The sequence below is a fragment of the Leptinotarsa decemlineata genome, unplaced genomic scaffold (assembly GCF_025532065.1).
Source record: "Leptinotarsa decemlineata unplaced genomic scaffold, Ldec_3_MD MMD2_tig00004307_RagTag_RagTag, whole genome shotgun sequence".
Lineage (NCBI taxonomy): Eukaryota > Metazoa > Arthropoda > Insecta > Coleoptera > Chrysomelidae > Leptinotarsa > Leptinotarsa decemlineata.
In genome coordinates this window covers 16216168-16234061 of record NW_027412606.1, presented here as the reverse complement: position 1 = coordinate 16234061, position 17894 = coordinate 16216168, and the positions used below count along the sequence as shown (strand labels likewise).

The window sequence follows — 17894 nt, the reverse complement described above, 5'->3', positions numbered from 1 at the left end:
TATTTTCAATTCAAGGGGGATATCTTTCCATCGTAACTTCAAGTGTAATACCTTTTTCCCCGCCACTTGGTGTCCATTACCCTTAGAATTTGAGCAGCAAAAGAACTATGTGTGTACTAATTTTATAAGGAATTCATCTATGTGACTGTTACTTCGAGAGATTCTTTTTTTTCATGCTTTATATTGGCTTCACCTGTATGCATATATGTATGTTTGTTTGTTTGTAACTCTCAAGCTCGGGATCTGTATTTGACAGAATTATTAACATTACTGCTTGATCCATTCGCGGGCAGATAGCGCTGTACGTAAACTCCTTGATATATCGAAATTATTGCTTGATCTATTCGCGGGCAGATGGCGCTGTACGTAACTCCTTGATATATCGACATTATTGCTTGATCTATTCGCGGGCAGATGGCGCTGTACGTAACCTCCTTGATATACCGACATTATTGCTTGATCTATTCGCAGGCAGATGGCGCTCTACGTAACCTCCTTGATATATCGACATTTTTTCTTGATCTATTCGCGGGCAGATGGCGCTGTACGTAACCTCCTTGATATAATTTGAACTCACTTTAAAACTCACTTAAAACTCGAAAAAAGTATTTTTTTTATCAATACGCGCGCCTGCTGCCTTATTTGTAACCCTCCTTTGCCTTCCTTGTGCTTGGTAGCTGATTTTAAGGTTCCCTCTCCAGAATCGGAAAATATCAATGGTCATTTTTCTAAACAATATACTTACTGAATATTACTGGAGTTTTTTCCCAACACCAAATCGTTATTTTTAACACCTCGACACGTGTTTCGAAAAACGTGTTGGGAAAAAACTCCAATAATATTCATTACTACACCAAAGGTTCCAAACAGTGCATCATAAATATACCTACTACTGATTGATCCCAAAGTTTAGATAAAACACGCTTTTATAGCATACGAAACTAAAAAATGAAAAATAAATATAGTTTGAAAAACTAAAAAACACGCTTTTAAAGAACATCGAACTAAAAAGATAAAAATATATTTTTTAAATAAGCTTAAAACAATAACGAACGAAAAATAATAGTATTATTGTGAAAAAAGCCTGGGCGCTTTGTGCCATATTTTTTGTATATCAAGCGCCCTTCGCTTTTTTCACAATAATATACTAGTATTTTTCGTTCGTTATTGTTTCAAGCTTATTTAAAACAAATATTTTTAACCTAATGTATGTAAGCTGATCCAGTACCTGCTGAATGTAAGACAAAATTATATTGGCGGTCTCATCATCAACAATATCTTCAATAGATTTTGTCCATTCACATTCGGATGTCTTACACCTTATTCTTTGAAATGGTCAAAAAATAAATTATGACAATATATTATGTCGAGTCCCCTCATTCTGCATAATGTATTGTCAAAATTTATTTTTGAGCCAATCTGTCCTCCGTTCCTGTTGGAAAAACGGATAAGTAGTCAAAACAAATTTGATGTGAAGAAATAATATACTGCAACTGTTGTACATTCAGTTCATATAATTCATCTGTTACTTTTGAAAAGCATTGTATAATAATGAATGACCTCAGAAACTGTAGGCCAGTTTTCTATGAACAGTAATATCCCTCCAATAGAATATTTCTTATCACCTAAGTATTTTTCCTTCAATATTTGCTTATTTTATTCATCTTTCAGCACTGTTTGGCTAGAGCTTTATATGACAATATTCCTGACACACCTGATGAGTTGCAGTTTCGAAGAGGAGATACTCTTATTGTACTTGAACAAAATACCGCGAATATTGAAGGGTGGTGGCTGTGTTCTTTGCGAGGAAAGCAGGTAAGTAATGCGATCTAATATAATATACAGTGCATGTCTTTAATGTCCCCCCCTTTAATTTTTTGAACGGGTCAACTAGAAAAATTTAAATTTGGGATAATGAAATTAGTAATGCCTGAATACTTTATTTTGAAGTGAAATTGACAAATGAATCTTTCAAGATGGCGACTGGGCGCAATCTGGGAAAAAAATTAAATAGAAAGAGGGATCTTGTGACCCCTCTTGAAGCTCCTGACGAATACTTCACAGCCCTAGAATATGAAGTCAATATATTCACCAACTACAAAATGGCGGAACATTTAATAATTTCCTGAAGTGAAAAACATTAATATTGATATTTCTAGAAATATTCCTTTTTATCTGTCATATGGCTATTCCAACAACCCGATAAGGTTTGTTAAGTTATTTTTTTTTATAAAAACGACTAAACATGTCAGTACGACAATGAACATCATTGTTCAGTTAGAATATTCCTAGTTTTACTAGTAGAAAGGTATCACGTCAACAATCTCTAAAATGGTCAATTCTCGTCCATTGAAAGCAAAAATTGAAGTAATTATTAATTGCGGTGCGAGGCGTAACTTTCACGAGACCGAAAGGATTTTCAATGAACGTTTTCCGAATTGTCTGTCTTATCTGTATTGAGGGAACTTGTATCCAAAGTCACAACTACAGGTAGTGTACCTACATAACAAAAAGCCCCCAGGTCATTCGTCCATTCCGGAAGAACAGCAAGTGCAAATCATTGGTGGGATCGTGGTAAATCCTGAACAGTCCACTTATTCCGTCGCGAATGTTTGTGAGGTGTCACCTTCTACTGTGTGGAGACTTTTGAAGAGGAATAGGTATCATCCATACAAAATTAAAATTTTACAATCAACTGAAGATGACCCTGATCGAAGAACAGAATTCTGCGAAATCATATGCTGGAAACTACTGTTGACCCTCTCATCATTGAAATCGTCGAAGCGAATCCTAATGAATTCGATATGGATATTGTATTCCAACAAGATGGAGCACCACCACATTACTCCAGACAAGTAAGAAACTATTTGGATGCTACTTTTCCCGGTCGTTGGAATGGCCGTCGAGATCCTACAGAATGGCCAGCCCGCTCGCCAGATTTGACACCTATGGACTTTTTTTATGAGGCTATCAGAAGCAAAAGGTGTACGAAACTGAACCTGCTTCAATATTGGATATACGGCAAAGAATAGTAAATATTTGTAGAGATATTGACGTTACTGTGTTCGAAAATGTTCGACGTGAAATATCGGATAGGTTGTTCATGTGTCAAGAAGTTCAAGGCAACCATTTCGAGCAAACTTTTGAACTGACCTCAAGCTTATTACCTCATATTTTGTAGTTGAATGTCAATTTATTCAGGCAATTATTAAAAGTTCCGCCATTTTGTAGTAGGTGAAGTTGTTAACATTATATTCTAGGTTGGTGAAGCATTTGTCAGGAGCATCAAAAAGATGTGTCGCAAGAACCCCCTTTCCATTTAATTTTTTTTCCAGATGGCGCCCAGTCGCCAGGGGGGAGATTGAAGAAAAGCACTGTATTTTTCAAATTGTTGAATGTTGAATCCCAGAAAATATCAAAAAACGTTTACAAATGTTTTTCAAAGACAAATTACAATTTACAAACAATAGTTTTGCATCTTTACAGCACAAAATGGGTGGCTTGTTCTTATAAAAAACTCCGTTCAAAAATATTCGAATCCGAGATTCTGTTATGATCTTGCTTCAAAGTGAACATGTGTTCTGTTCCTACTCAGTGAGTTCGCGCTTTATGTCTGTGGTTGAACCAACCAATATGAGCACATCTCATCTACACAAAACAGACTGGATTCCCTTGTTTGGGCCACACGAGGTTCACAGAGTGGCTCATACGAAGCACATCCGTGTGTCCGTTTCTTCTCGAGTCGTATGCCCGTTTGGGGTAAATGCTCAAGTGGATACTCGGCTTCAGGTTTGTTCTGGTTTTACGAAATTCAGGTTTGTTCTGGTTCTACGAAATTCAGGTTGTAAGACGTCAGGATCATGCGCAGTTGATATGAGCGTTCTGGTTTATTGAGGATAAGTTCGGATTGATCAAACGTCTATTCTACATAACAAAATGGACATGATAAACAGTATTTTCCCGTCTTCATCTCTTCATATATATACGATAGGTGGCACAGTGGTCTCCTCAAAATGCCTTCTGGTTCAACCAAGTGTCCCAGACTATTTCGAACTGTTTGAGATTTTTTGCTTGTATGCATCATGTCTTGCGCAGTTTCCAAACAGTTTCGGATGCTAGAACCAGAACAAACCCAATGTGATGCCGACTGCATATTAGCGTAAACGAATATTCGTTATTCAGCCAAATATTTCGTTGGTGAATATTCGTGTATGTCTGTCTTCAAAGCTAAATATTTGCGGTCGATAATAAAATACGGAAACTCCTTGCGAATAAAGATCAAAAATTATATGTAGCCGCCGCTGGATATTTTTCTTCTGCTTTTACAGTCTTCTAAATAGTAGAAAGAAAAATTATGCTTCACAGCAGAAGTCTGTTAGTAATTTTGACAAATCGCATTACTTCATCGTTGGTACACTCCATTGTAACATTCACTTTATTATAATGTCAACAGAATTGAAATAAATCGTGTACACAAATGTGGATGACAGATCTACGGCGATTATTTGTTTTGAAAAAGTCATAATTTTTCAATTAGTACATTGTGTTTACATTTTCTTGGACACAGTAACCTTTGTCTAATAAATATCTTGACAACAATTCTGTTAAAAAAATATTTTTCCGTTAACCTACGAACGACAACCCCCAAGAGTCAGATTTCCAATTACCATCAACGCCGGTGTTCCCCAGGGATCCATATTGTCTCCAACCCTCTTGTTATTGTATATCAACGAAAAAAAACAAGAATCCAATATATTTCTTTGCTGGCGACACCACACTTTTCTCGTCATTCCATATGGATTCCAGGACATCGGCTGTAGATGCACATCTTCACCGACAGTAAGAGGTTGTATATCTTAATGAGGATCTAGAAGTGATTTCGAATTGGGGTGAAACTAACCAGGTTCAATTCAATGCCACAAAAACCCAGGCATCGGGTTTCTCCAAAAAAGATAAATGTCTCCGAACCTGATATAATAATGTCAGGACAGGCAATCGAAAGTTGTGCGAGCTATTTTGAACGACAGATTTTGAAAAGTTGCCTGAAAATTATCTTTCAAATATTTCATTGTCTCTTCGACTGATATGTTTATGAACAGGAAAATTATATCGAAACTGACCAAGTATCGGGTGTAGAGCCGCACTTGAATATCTGGAGGCCATGGGAGTACGAAGGAGTTGAGGCCCCTATTTTTTGCTATAAAAATGGAAAAATAGTTAGTAAATTGCATTGCACTAATTTTAGTCTTCAACTGATGGGTACAAATTACACATTAAAAAAAGTATTGCCACTGAAATTCTCGATCAAATAAAAAATTGATAGTAAATGGAAACTTGCAATCAGGGCTTTCTGATGTAAGTAGGTATCCTTAACAATATTATTATGTTTGTTCAAGAATGCTTAGTAAACACAAAAAGAAAATGTTTGCGAGGAAAAACGTAAAAGATGCTTGCCCGTCGAAATTTGATTGGCCCAGGTCGGGTGCCAATGTCAAATCCTTTATTTTTCTAAAAAATCTTCCTTGTCTTTGACATTCCAATGTGTAATTTATACAGCAAAACCAAGTGTTTCGCTAGTTCGAGCGTTGATAAACCATTTAAAATGACAATAAGACGTAGTATGTGCATTTTGGTAAGGCGGTACATTTGAGATATTCGGTTTTCGTCGGTATTCTTCTTATGTTCTTCGCGATTGAAAACATCACGATTTTTTTGTTGACTTCTTAAGGGCCACCTGAAATTTTGCCATCTGCATATCATGTCAAGTTGTATGAGGAAGCCATATAAATCCGTAAAAACTTACTAGTAACAACCCTTCTAATAAGTAACTAGTCGAAACTGATTGATTCAACCTAGGTGATGAAAATATAAGGTGTAGATAAAAAAAAACAATATTTCTACTTTTTAATATGTCAAGTGTCATTAAAACGTTGCAAATTTCATCCTTACTCAATTCACTTCTTAGATGTTGATCCTTAAAACGTTTTACCATTTACAGAAATACCTCTTTCCATACGAAACATTTAGAATTTGCATATATCGAATTGTTTTTTGTTGAGAACAGAAAAGGAATAATTTCCAAAGTTACCATACCTATACTAAACCACTTTAGAAATCATTGTCATTAAGGCAGATAAGACAAATGAAACTTGTGATTACTTGAAGTAACTTAGGTCAATTCGGCTGTTGAAACACGTGATTATGTATATAGGAAAGAAAACAACAAATTATTGGCAAAAATAAAGTTTTCACTCCGTCAGAGTGATGGAGATTAACTACGCTTCAAAATTCAAAAAAGTTTTCCCGTGGTTTCGTCGATACAATAACTTAATGTGTATATATATTATACAACTTAACAGTTACTATTTTGCCATGTTTCAAAATACTACAAGATTCCAAAATATTTTCAAGAAATTGGCTGGTAATAAGTTTATAGTCATCCCTCGTTTTTCGTTTCTCCACTTTCTAGAAATTTTTTGAACATTTTTTTTTCAATTTCATCGTGCCGTTATTTGGAGACAATAGGTATTCCATTTTCAATTTTCTACTACTGAATGTAGTGGTCATTTCGATTTCGTTATGAAATATTAAATCATCCGTATTGCGGATGACAACCACGCTCTTATGAATCGTGACCAATTGTAGCTTATAAACTTACAAACAAATTTACAAGCCATTGCTTGAAACTATACGAAAGTGAAGAGAATTATTTTATTGCACAAGCACTTCCGGACAATCCGTAAAACGCTCTAATAGTAGTTGGAATCGATTTAGATTATAAGCATTTGAAAAAACGAAGGAATTCTTAAAAAATCTTGTTCTAGTATCGAGTTGAACCTCAATGAGATCAGTAGGTAGCTGTAATTCGAATAGTTCAATATAACCAGTCTTACTTTAAAGAAAAATACAAATTCTCACAAAGGGTGTATTTTGAATTTTGTATATTATATCACAGCGAGAAAATAATTATTACAAGGAGAACATCGGTTTTAGAAAAGCTAGAAATGAAAAAATTTTGCTTCAGTATTTTTTGCATTCAGTAAAAATATATCACAACTCCACTACATTGTTCCTGTATTCTAAGTAACAAAATCTATATTATGAAAGTTGAATTCAAAAATGTGTTCAAATTGTTTTTCCGTTCACCAGCTGTTGCCCCCTTATAACGACAACCCTCAAACGTCAAAACGAGCTAAGGATTAACCTTTCAACGTGCAATGTATTGTAGTGTTAGATTAAAACATATTGAAATAACTGACAATATTTATCTCAACAGTTATGTGATGGAATTGGCCAATACTTGATAAAAAACGTATATTATTAGACTTACAACACAGTCGTTACTGACAAATATCAAGTAAGAATTTTCAAACAAATGATCAGTCTCATAATGTCGAATCACACTCCATTTTATTCCAATAAATGTTCGAAATGTTCACCATTCACTTCTTGGCAATAATGAAATCTGTTTTAACAAATTCACTTTTTAGATGTATTAAATGTTTTTGGGCATACACTAGTTCAACCGCAAAATTTCATGAAATTTAATTGTATCTAATCACTAAATCTAATATATAAAAATGGATGTTTGTTGGTTGGTTGGTTGGTTGGCTGGCTGGTTGGTTGCTTGGTTTTTTGGTTGGTTGGTTTTTTGGTTGGTTGGTTTTTTGGTTGGTTGGTTGGTTTTTTGGTTGGTTGGTTGGTTGGTAACTGATAAACTTCTACATCGCTCAACCGATCGTGATGAAACTTGATATGTATAAGTAATTTTTCATAGAGAAGGTTTTTAGGCTATCAATTTTTCTATAGCTCACCACTAGATGGCGCTGTAGAACAATTTTTTGAAAGCATTGTTCTATAACGCTGCGCACGCCTAAGTTCGTTGATTCTGATTTTGTCAAAACATTGGAACAGCAGCGATACAGCAACATAGTACTAATTAGTACTACAACTATCAAATTCTACACGGGCGAAGCCGCGGGCAACAACTAAGTATTCTATGAAAGGAAGAACATTGGAAGATCATGTCGAGGTGTTAAAAATAACGGTTTGGTGTTGGGAAAAAGCTTGTCGCTCACTTGTCCGGTAGTAGCATCGCCCACGTGTCCAGTTACAACCAGCATACTGAAGGTGCTGTTTGTTCGATTTCAAGGCAATTTCACTTGACGTCGAGAGGTAACGGAAACATGTCTATCACTAGCAGTTCTGACGAAGAAGTCATCATTATACTGGCCGCATTATTGAAGAAAATAGTCACAAAAAAGAATGTTGTGGGTCCACCCCATTAATCAATAGAGGGCAAATCTGAGAGAGTTTCATCATCTTTTCAACGATCGGAAAGAAGACGATAAGAAATTTTTGCAGTATTTCCGAATGACTCCAGGCAAATTTTCAGTCACTTATAATATTGGTGAAGCTTACTGTTATTCAACAAAAAGATTGTATATTTTCAAAACTAGTAGAGTTGTTCAATTACATCACAGAGAAACTGCAAGACCACGTAATTCCGTATCTCTTTGTTGCTCACAGTGTTTGAAAAAATTTGATAAGTACTCGTATATATCCACATTCATTTTTTTATCGACCTTTTTTTGGGTAATTGTTACCTTCCACAATCTGAAAAAATATAAAAATTATAATGGAGAACTTTATACAAGTGTAGAAGAGCAAACTTTTTAGTTTACCCCGATAAGTTACTGTGTAAAAATCAAAGTATTTTTCACAAAGAAAAATCTTCTATTTATCAGTAACTTGTCGTATTTCACAATTTTGCCTATCAAAAAAATTATTAAGAAATTATACTTATCTTTTACGTTTCGGAGGCCAAAATCTGCCTCCGTCTTCAGAAATGGATAAAAATTCGAATATATACGCAGTTATTTCTTTTTTTGAGAGCTTATTTCTTTACTTCTTCGACAGATGTCAAAGAAGTTTGCCCTTCTACACTTGTATAAAGTTCTCCATTAAAATTTTTATATTTTTTCAGATTCTGGAAGGTAACAATTACCCAAAAAAAGGTCGATAAAAAACTGATTTTTTCCTCCACAAAAAATGACTTTCGTTGAATATCCACATTTATGTTCTTGACATTCGCTGTCAACATCAAAATGTTTTCAGGTCGATTGAAATAACCATCAATATTATTTATTAATTATTATTATACACAATGGATCCGGAAAAATCAATCAGTGATCAGACAGGGAATCCGAACATTGAAATCGCCCAGTTGAAATTTGCTTTGAGTTTGCCCGAGTATTACAAAGACGAAACTATGATATCAGAGCTTCAGAATTTAATTTTCGCTGGAGACATGGCCCCATATTATGAAATTGTTTGTCGAGACTTGAATTGGATAATTGATGAGACGGTATTGGAAGAAATGAAATCTAGAAACGTTAAAGCAATAGAGGAATTTGATGAAACCATTGATAAAGCACTGACTAGTGCAAGTTTGATCGAAGTAAAGGTATTCAGCGTGAAATATATAAAATAAGCTTTTCAAAATTATTCAATAGATAGAAAAATATGTCTGCTTTAGCTATCAGAAAAAGCTATTTTATAAAAACGTATTTAGAAAGAGGCTGAATTTGCCAAAAATGGGTTCAAGTCAAGTCGTTTAAAATATTTTCCAGAAAAAGGTACTACTAAATTTGTGACTTTAGGGAAAAAAGAAATTTATTGCAGAATACATTTTTTATAAAGATAAAAACTTATGTAATAGATGAACTATAATGTTCATTTCAACAATTTTTGGCCGCGTTTCGAAGAATATCAGAACTTTTCCATTATCAGTATACTTACTGATTTTGTATTGGCAATAACTTTTATTGATTTATTCATTATATCTTTTTTTGAGAGTAAACTGCTAGTGTAACTTAGTAACTTGTATTCATAAAATAAATTTTTCCTATGAAAACATCATTAACTGGCCTATTAAACATTTCAAAAAATATCTTTTCAAGGCAGTTTTGAAAGTGTACGACATCCGAAAACTAGAAACCATATTAATTTGTCTCTTTCTTTTCTATCCCATGTTTTTAGTTGTTTCTCAGAGTAATATTGAATGTATCTATCACATGCAGTAAGCTCTTTCATATATATTTTTGCCCTGCGACCTTAAAAAACTTAACTTAAAAATTTAGAATCATAAATAAATTAAAAAGAAAGTCAAATGCCTCGTTCAATTATAGTCCAGTGTTTGAATATATATGTTGTACTGACTGGTCAAACCCATAACGCCAAAGAAGGAAATAAGATTCCTCGCATATAGAGAGGTATCTATACAATTTATTCGATTTTGTAATAGTTTGAATTATATCAATGTTTTTTGATAGTTTTTGGCAGTATCGCCTCTAACTTTTGGTATGTCTTTCGAAACTTTTCCCCTCGTTAACTTTTCCTCCTCTTAACTTTTCCTCCTCTTATCTTTCGAACTTGACAAGATATCGAAGTCGAACAAAATTTTCAATAAAAAGGAAACATTTTCAGTACTTTCTGATAGAAAAGCCGATAGTGTGACATCACTTGTCGTTGAGAGGGCGATATCAACTTTTTTCCTCAAATGGAAAGGGGGGCCTTCGAATGAAAAATATTTCAAGTGTCTAAACAATGACTGTCACTTTTTGAATTACGATAACCAGTTGCGAAGTTATTGATATTTGAAATTTGGGCTAGGAATTTCGTAACTATATCACCCTATATCATATTTTTTTAAGTAAATCTTTATTGGTGAGATAAATAAATTAGTAGACAAGTGTTGATTTCAAGGTTTCAGGGGTATAAAATGATAGAATCTTATTTTAACCTCGTTATCATTTATCTTACACTAAAAAAATTTAATTCGAGAAAACGTTCCAAATGTCTCCTTGAATACCCTGACTGTAAAGCAATATATTTTCTAACTCATTTCTAACATTTTGGAATATTTTTTAAATAATGTAAGCACACGTTTCGGCAATTCTTTCATTAAGTTCCCGTGTTGTTGCAGGTTGCGTAACATGAATTTTCGATTTCTAATACCAAAGAAAAAATCGGGAGGAGTCAAATTCGGTGCACCAGCAGGTTATTCCAACAAACCGCGTCTACCAATCCATATGACTGGGTATGTCTGATCCAACCAATCTCTTTCAGGCCTGAAATAACGTGGGCGCACGATCTTATTGAAAAACAATGAAGTTTTGAAGAATTTTCCAAAAATAAATTTCCGGTCAGATCTTCACCTAAATACAGGGTGGGGAACCCTACTCTGTAAATCAAACCATATAAATGAAACCATTAAATCAAACCCTGTAAATCAAACCATTATTTTTTTCGGAAATTTCTCCATTTGTGTGTACCTCGTAACCGTTCTCGAGTTATTGATTTTTTTATGAAAATACTAGGTGGAAAGTAAATAACATCGAAATGTAGAGAAATCATCCCTTCGAATTCTGATCAACCATTAAAGAGGTTTTGGGCTATTGATTTCGATAAAACACGTTTCTCCATATTATACAGAATGTATAATATGTCACTTTTTTATAATTTCTGACAAAGATAACTTTATTTCAAATAGAATACCCTCTATTTTTTGGGTCTGAACAATATAAATATCATTTATGTTTCATTTCATTATGAGGTTCCCTATATCTAACCTAAATAGTTTTTCAGATATTGGCCTTTTCAAATAGTAGTTCTTATTTCAATACATTCTATGAATCAGAATATCAAAATAGCTTTGAAACTCCATTTATTTTCAAAAACTACACCTCACGATTTGATCTAAACTTTTAGTACTTTCATTAATTTGCATTTATTTGATTTGCTCACAAAATTCTCATTGACACTTGTTTTTTATACACTAACGTGCGTAATAAGAGTATTAGTACATATTTCTGAAATTTGTTTCTTTTTCAAATTATCTATAAGTGACGAATAAAAGTCGATAAATGTAAAAAACGAACGATAAGGTATTTCTCAATAATTCATTTAAGAAGACAAAAATGAAATAATTATGAGAATCCATAAAAATGACAGAGTTCCAAATGAATCAAAAGTGTACATAATAGTTCTACTTTCTTCAATAGGATATATTACCACCCCTAACTCTTATGCACGCTTCCATTCTACTACCCATGCTTTCGATAAGGTTGTTAATAACATGATGAGAAACATTGTTCCACTCTTTCTGTTCTTAGCTGTTAGGTAGATCATTTCTGGTATTCAATCTCCTCGAAATGTAACTCCAAACATGCTCTAGATTCATGTCTGGTGAGTTCGCCAAATCCATCATTGCAATTCCTCCTTCCTCCAGAGCGTTTTGCACAGCCAGTATTCGATGCGGTCGGGCATTATCATCCATAAATACAAAATCATTACCTATGGCGCATCGGAACACTCGAACCGGATCCAAAATGACATTTTGAAGGTAAAATTGACCCGTTATTGTCTTAGGTACAATTATCAGTGGTATTCGTGTTCCAAAGATGATACCAGCCTACACCATAATGTTTCCACGTTGATTTGGATCATTCTCAGTGCCAAATTCAGTCGTTGCTAACGTCCTGTTGGTCTCCAAACACAAATGCGGTAGTTATCATTCATGAGCTCAAAACGGCTCTCATCGGAAAATATGGTATTTCGTCAACGATATTGGCTCTATTGTGAATGGGTTCTGGTCCAGTTCAAATGTCTTCGTCTGTGTGTGGCTTTTATTCTCGGTGCACACAAAACGCGCCTACATAATAAACCACCATTACGAAGACGGTTCACCTTATCATATTATTTTTTTGAGTTTAGTATTATTTTTGTTTCATTACCTTCCTAAATGCAAAGGTTGAGTGAGGAAATTTTCACTTTTATTTTTTGGGTATTATTTTTTTTTTCCCTGTAACCACACGGGATTCTTTCACCGCGCAAATGCAGTTGGGGAAAACTCAGACATGCGCGGAGAGAAGTAGCAGGAATACGGCCATTTTTCGCTCCGCAAATTGGTACTCCGCTTTAAAAGTATTTTTCCCGCATTTTGTGATTAGCTATATGATTGCTATAGGTATGTGTAAAATCGAAACTCTAGAGTGTTGTGCAGCAGAAGAACACACATTCGAAGCCTTGTGGACATCCTATCCGTCGACAGAACAACAGGTGAGTGGACCCAACTGTTCGTCGTCATTTTGCATTGATTGGGAGTGATCTCCCTGGTCCTTTAATTCTTATTATTCTTATAATTGAATGAACCAGCGCCATTAAAGATTTCACATGGCCACTTCGGCCGGATCCCAAAAAATTGTGTAGATTTCCTCACATCTAATAATTATATGTTCTTGAAAATAAATTCATTAATTTATCTGCCTTTCAAGGTCACCCAATAGGCAGGTATTCAGTGCCATTTATTTTGTTCTTATCAGTTTCCTAATTATTTTCAAGGTCATACGATACGCAGAGTTTTGCTTTTTCATTTGCTATCACCAGTGGCGTACAGATATTTTTTCGCTATCTTAAGTAATAAAATAAAATATGTCTTCAAACGCTAACAAACTGAAACAATATAAGGCGATTCGCCAAATTTATTACTATCAAATGCGTGAACTCAAAAAATTCGCCATGAATGCTTCAACAAGTGAGCAAGCAAAACTACAGTTTCAAATGGCATATTCGGCCTTTGATGAGGTGAAAAAACAGTTTTATATTCACCATTCGAGTACAATAAGCTTGGCTTGCATTATGGAAAACGAAGATACCGATGCCGAAGAAAACCTTCGCAAAGAATTTGAAAACGACGCTTCAGAAGTGTATGCTTCGTACCATACTGTATTCCAAACTGACCAAAAACCTGTTCTTTCCACACCACAACCGAGTAAGCCTTCTGCTAAGCTGAATCCACTCAAAATACCAAAATTTTCAGGAGATCTTAAACAATTCCGCCATTTTTATGAAATTTTTTCTTTAGTCGTTGACGGAGACGACGACCGCTCTGACGTCGAAAAATACTCGCATCTGATGGACGCCTTGGAGGGTCCTGCAAAGGCTGTTGTCCAAAGCAATTCCGCATCCGCACTGAACTATAAGGCTGCTCTTGACGCTCTAATCGAACGTTACGATCGACCACGCTTAATCGCATTCGCCCATTTACAGTCGCTAGATAACGCACCTATCGTTACTAATTCTAATAACTCGAAAGCTTTACGTTCTCTTGTAGATATTTTCACTGAAAATATTTCTGCTTTGGAAAAAATGAAATTACCTATAAAACAGAGTGATTTTTTGCTATTCTATATGCTTTCCAAGCATTTAAATGATGATCTGTTAACTAAATTTGAAATTCAATACGGTAATCCAAGCAAAGGAACCTTTCCACAATACGATGATTTGAAATCATTCATTGTAAATCACTGTCACGCATTAGAGACTGTAGAATTTTCTTCTTCTTTAAAATCACAAAAAACGTCTAATAGTCAATTACATTGCAAGCCTGAAAACAAAACCAAAGGTTCTAATTCATTTCAGTTGAAACCGCGTCAGGCAAACACGTTTTTTGTAAATGCAAAGAAAAGCACCACTTATTCATGTACATTCTGTAAATCAACTGATCACTTCATTTATAAATGTCCTCAGTTCCAAAATAAATCACCACCAGAACGTCTAAGCCTTGCCCACGCTAACAAATGGTGTTTAAACTGCCTCTCAGATCGTCATACCTCTGAGATGTGCCGTTCGCAATCTAACTGTCGATCCTGCTTTTCAAGACATCACACAATGATATGCATAAATACCTCACGTAATAATCAACCCACTAGTGTTACTAGTCCGCAAAATCCCAACAATTTCATTTACAATCCGCAGTTCAATTCTGCAACGAATAATTCCCAATATTATCCGCAAAACTTGCACGCCACTGACAGTCTTTTCGCCACTAGTGCTCCATTAATCGGAGCAACGCCTCAATCCGCTCATGTCCCGCAAATAGACAGTCTTCCTCCGCAAACGAGTCCCCTCAATACGCAATTCAACAGTGGCTCCTTACCCCGAGCACACCCCACTTCAGATGTTAATTTTTCATCACCGCAAGCGCAAGCAAAACAAAATATTTCTTTACAAATGCAAAACCCGCAGCCGCCTACAAATTTCTGTGGAATCGCTTCATCTCGTTCTGGTGTATTGCTTTCAACCGCTCTTCTTGAAATTCAGGATTCATTTGGTAATTTTCACAAAGTTCGAGCACTTATTGACAGTGGTTCCGAGACAAATTACATATCAGAAAAGTGTTTTAAAAAACTACATTTGGCGCGATTCGAATCGTCCTTGAAAATTCAAGGTTTGAATCAAATGGAGGAATATACTACAAAAGGTGGAGTTTCTTGCTCTATCAAACCGATTGGTACCTCCAACCCAATATTGAATATTGATGCTTACATTTTACCAAAAATATGCACAGATATGCCACCTAGCACTCTGAAACATACGCACTGTGACCATATAAAAAATCTGTTTCTTGCTGATCCTAAATTTTATGAACCCGGTCCAATAGATTTATTATTAGGTGCCGAAATTTTTGCTCTTATTTTACTTAACAATCATATTTCGGGCGAAAGGAATGAACCGATCGCAATAAATACAATTTTCGGTTACGTATTAATCGGAAAATATACGGAGTTGAACTCTTCATTTACTACCGCTACAACTTTATTTTGTTCTACGGCACAAACAGATTTGTTCAACTTGAATAAGACTCTTTCGCACTTCTGGGAAATTGAGGAGATTCCTAGAGAAAAAATAATGTCTCCAGAAAATGAACTCTGCGAGAAGATATTTCGAGAAACACACTCACGTGACGCTACTGGTAGATATATTCTAGAGCTTCCATTCAAAAATATTAATGAACCGCTTTTTGACATCACAGAATGTCGCGCTCTTGCTACAAAACGTTTTTTGTCCCTTGAAAATAGGTTGTACGCAAATAAGGAATTACATCGCGAATATTCAAAAATAATTGTTGATTATTTAAAAGAAGGTTTTCTCAAACCTGTCCCTGACAACCTACTTCTCCAAAATGGTTTTATAATACCACATCACGCGGTAGTGAAACCAGGAAAGGTCCGCATAGTACTAGACGGCAGTTTCAAAATTAGAGGCAACCAACCGTCGTTAAATGATACGCTTTTGATTGGTCAAAAGCTTCAAAAGGATATTGGTCAAATTCTATTAAATTTTCGTCTTGGTAATATAACATTCACTTGTGATATTCACTCTATGTTCACTATGCTTAAAGTAGCTGAAAAGCATCAAACTTTTCAGAGAATTTTATGGAGAAATTCCAAATGCGAACCTATCCGCGAGTACATGTTTGAGAGAGTGATTTTTGGGTTGTCTTGCTCTCCATTTCTTGCGAATCGAACCATCCTTCAGTTAGCACAAGATGAACGCGACAACTACCCCTTGGGAGCTCGAATTTTAGAACATTCGACTTACGTTGATGATTGTTGTTCGAGTTTCAATTCATTTCAGGAAGCAAAGATAGCTCGCGATCAACTGATTGCAATACTGAAAAAGGGCGGCTTTGAACTAGGAAAATGGTCGAGTAATACTAAGAAATTACTTTTAGATATTCCAGAATCGCAACTTCAAACAAGTTTAGTTAACTTCGACACAGAATCGCATATCTTAAAAATCTTGGGTCTTCAGTGGTTTCCACAAGATGACATATTTTGTTTCACAGTCGATACCACAGAATGCAAATGCACCAAACGGAATATTTTAAGTCAAATTGCACGTCTGTATGATCCGTTAGGATTTCTTAGTCCTGTCACTTTATTCGCGAAATCCTTTATGCAAATTTTACATACATTAGGTCTTCAATGGGATGATGAACCACCACTCGAAATTCGCGAAAGGTGGTCACAGTTAAAAGATGAGCTTTTACTACTCGAGAAGGTTCGAATTCCTCGCTTGATTGGAATCAAACAGAACTCGGAAGTGCAATTGCATGCATTCGGAGATGCCTCAATGAAGGCGTATGCCACGGTAATTTATTTTCGAATAACTGAAAATGAAAAATGTGATATATATTTTGTTATTGCTAAGTCTCGCCTTAGTCCTTTGAAAAATTTGTCAATTCCAAAACTTGAATTAACTGCTTGTGTTCTTCTAAGTGAATTAGTTTGCTACGTTTTGAAAATTTTTCACAATAAAATAGTGTTTTCTAGATTGTATGCGTGGACTGACTCTTCAATTGATCTGCATTGGATTAAAGGACCTGCATATAAATGGAAAACATTTGTCGGAAATCGTGTTGCGCGCATTCAAGAATTATTATCACCAGAATCATGGCATCATATTGACTCGCAAAATAATCCTAGTGACAGTGCTTCAAGGGGACAATTACCTTCAGAGTTCTTAGAAAATAATTTATGGTTGAAAGGTCCGCCATGGCTTGCATTACCCTGTAACCAATGGCCAAAATCTAGATTCAAATTTGATAGTGCACCCCCTGAAGTGTTTTCTGAAGAAAGAAATACCTTTCTTGTTACTTCCGAACCAGAATTCGACCCTTTCGAAAAAATACTGACCCGCTTCTCTTCATTTTCGAAAGTACAAAGAATTATTGCTTACTATTTACGTTTTCTTTTCAACTCTAAAAAATCAAATCGCGATTTTCGCAGAACGTGTGTACTTACAAGTTGTGAATTACAACAATCTACTTTATTTTTAGTAAGATATACTCAACAAAAATACTTTTCGGATCTGATAAATAATATGAAAAATAAAAGATCGATTCCAAAGGCCTATAAAAAATTAGGAGTATTTATTGATTCCCATAATATTATACGAGTCGGAGGTCGTCTCGAACACTCAGACCTAAACTATGATCAAAAACACCCCGTACTTTTACCAAAAGGTTGTCGGCTTACCACTTTGAT

At 35.1% G+C, this 17894-nt stretch overlaps 1 protein-coding gene across 3 annotated transcripts in view; it reads left to right on the top strand.

Annotated features, from left to right (window-relative positions):
• p130CAS (Serine_rich_CAS and FAT-like_CAS_C domain-containing protein p130CAS) overlaps positions 1-17894 on the top strand; it is a 97331-nt gene that overhangs the window by 21184 nt on the left and 58253 nt on the right. For 2 of the 3 annotated variants that reach the window (XM_074179080.1, XM_074179078.1), the window contains exon 2: positions 1672-1815. In XM_074179080.1, coding sequence (XP_074035181.1) covers positions 1672-1815 — 144 coding nt within the window. Of the gene's footprint in view, positions 1-1671; positions 1816-9082; positions 9467-17894 lie in introns of those variants that run through there. The other variant, XM_074179079.1, reaches the window with a different exon arrangement.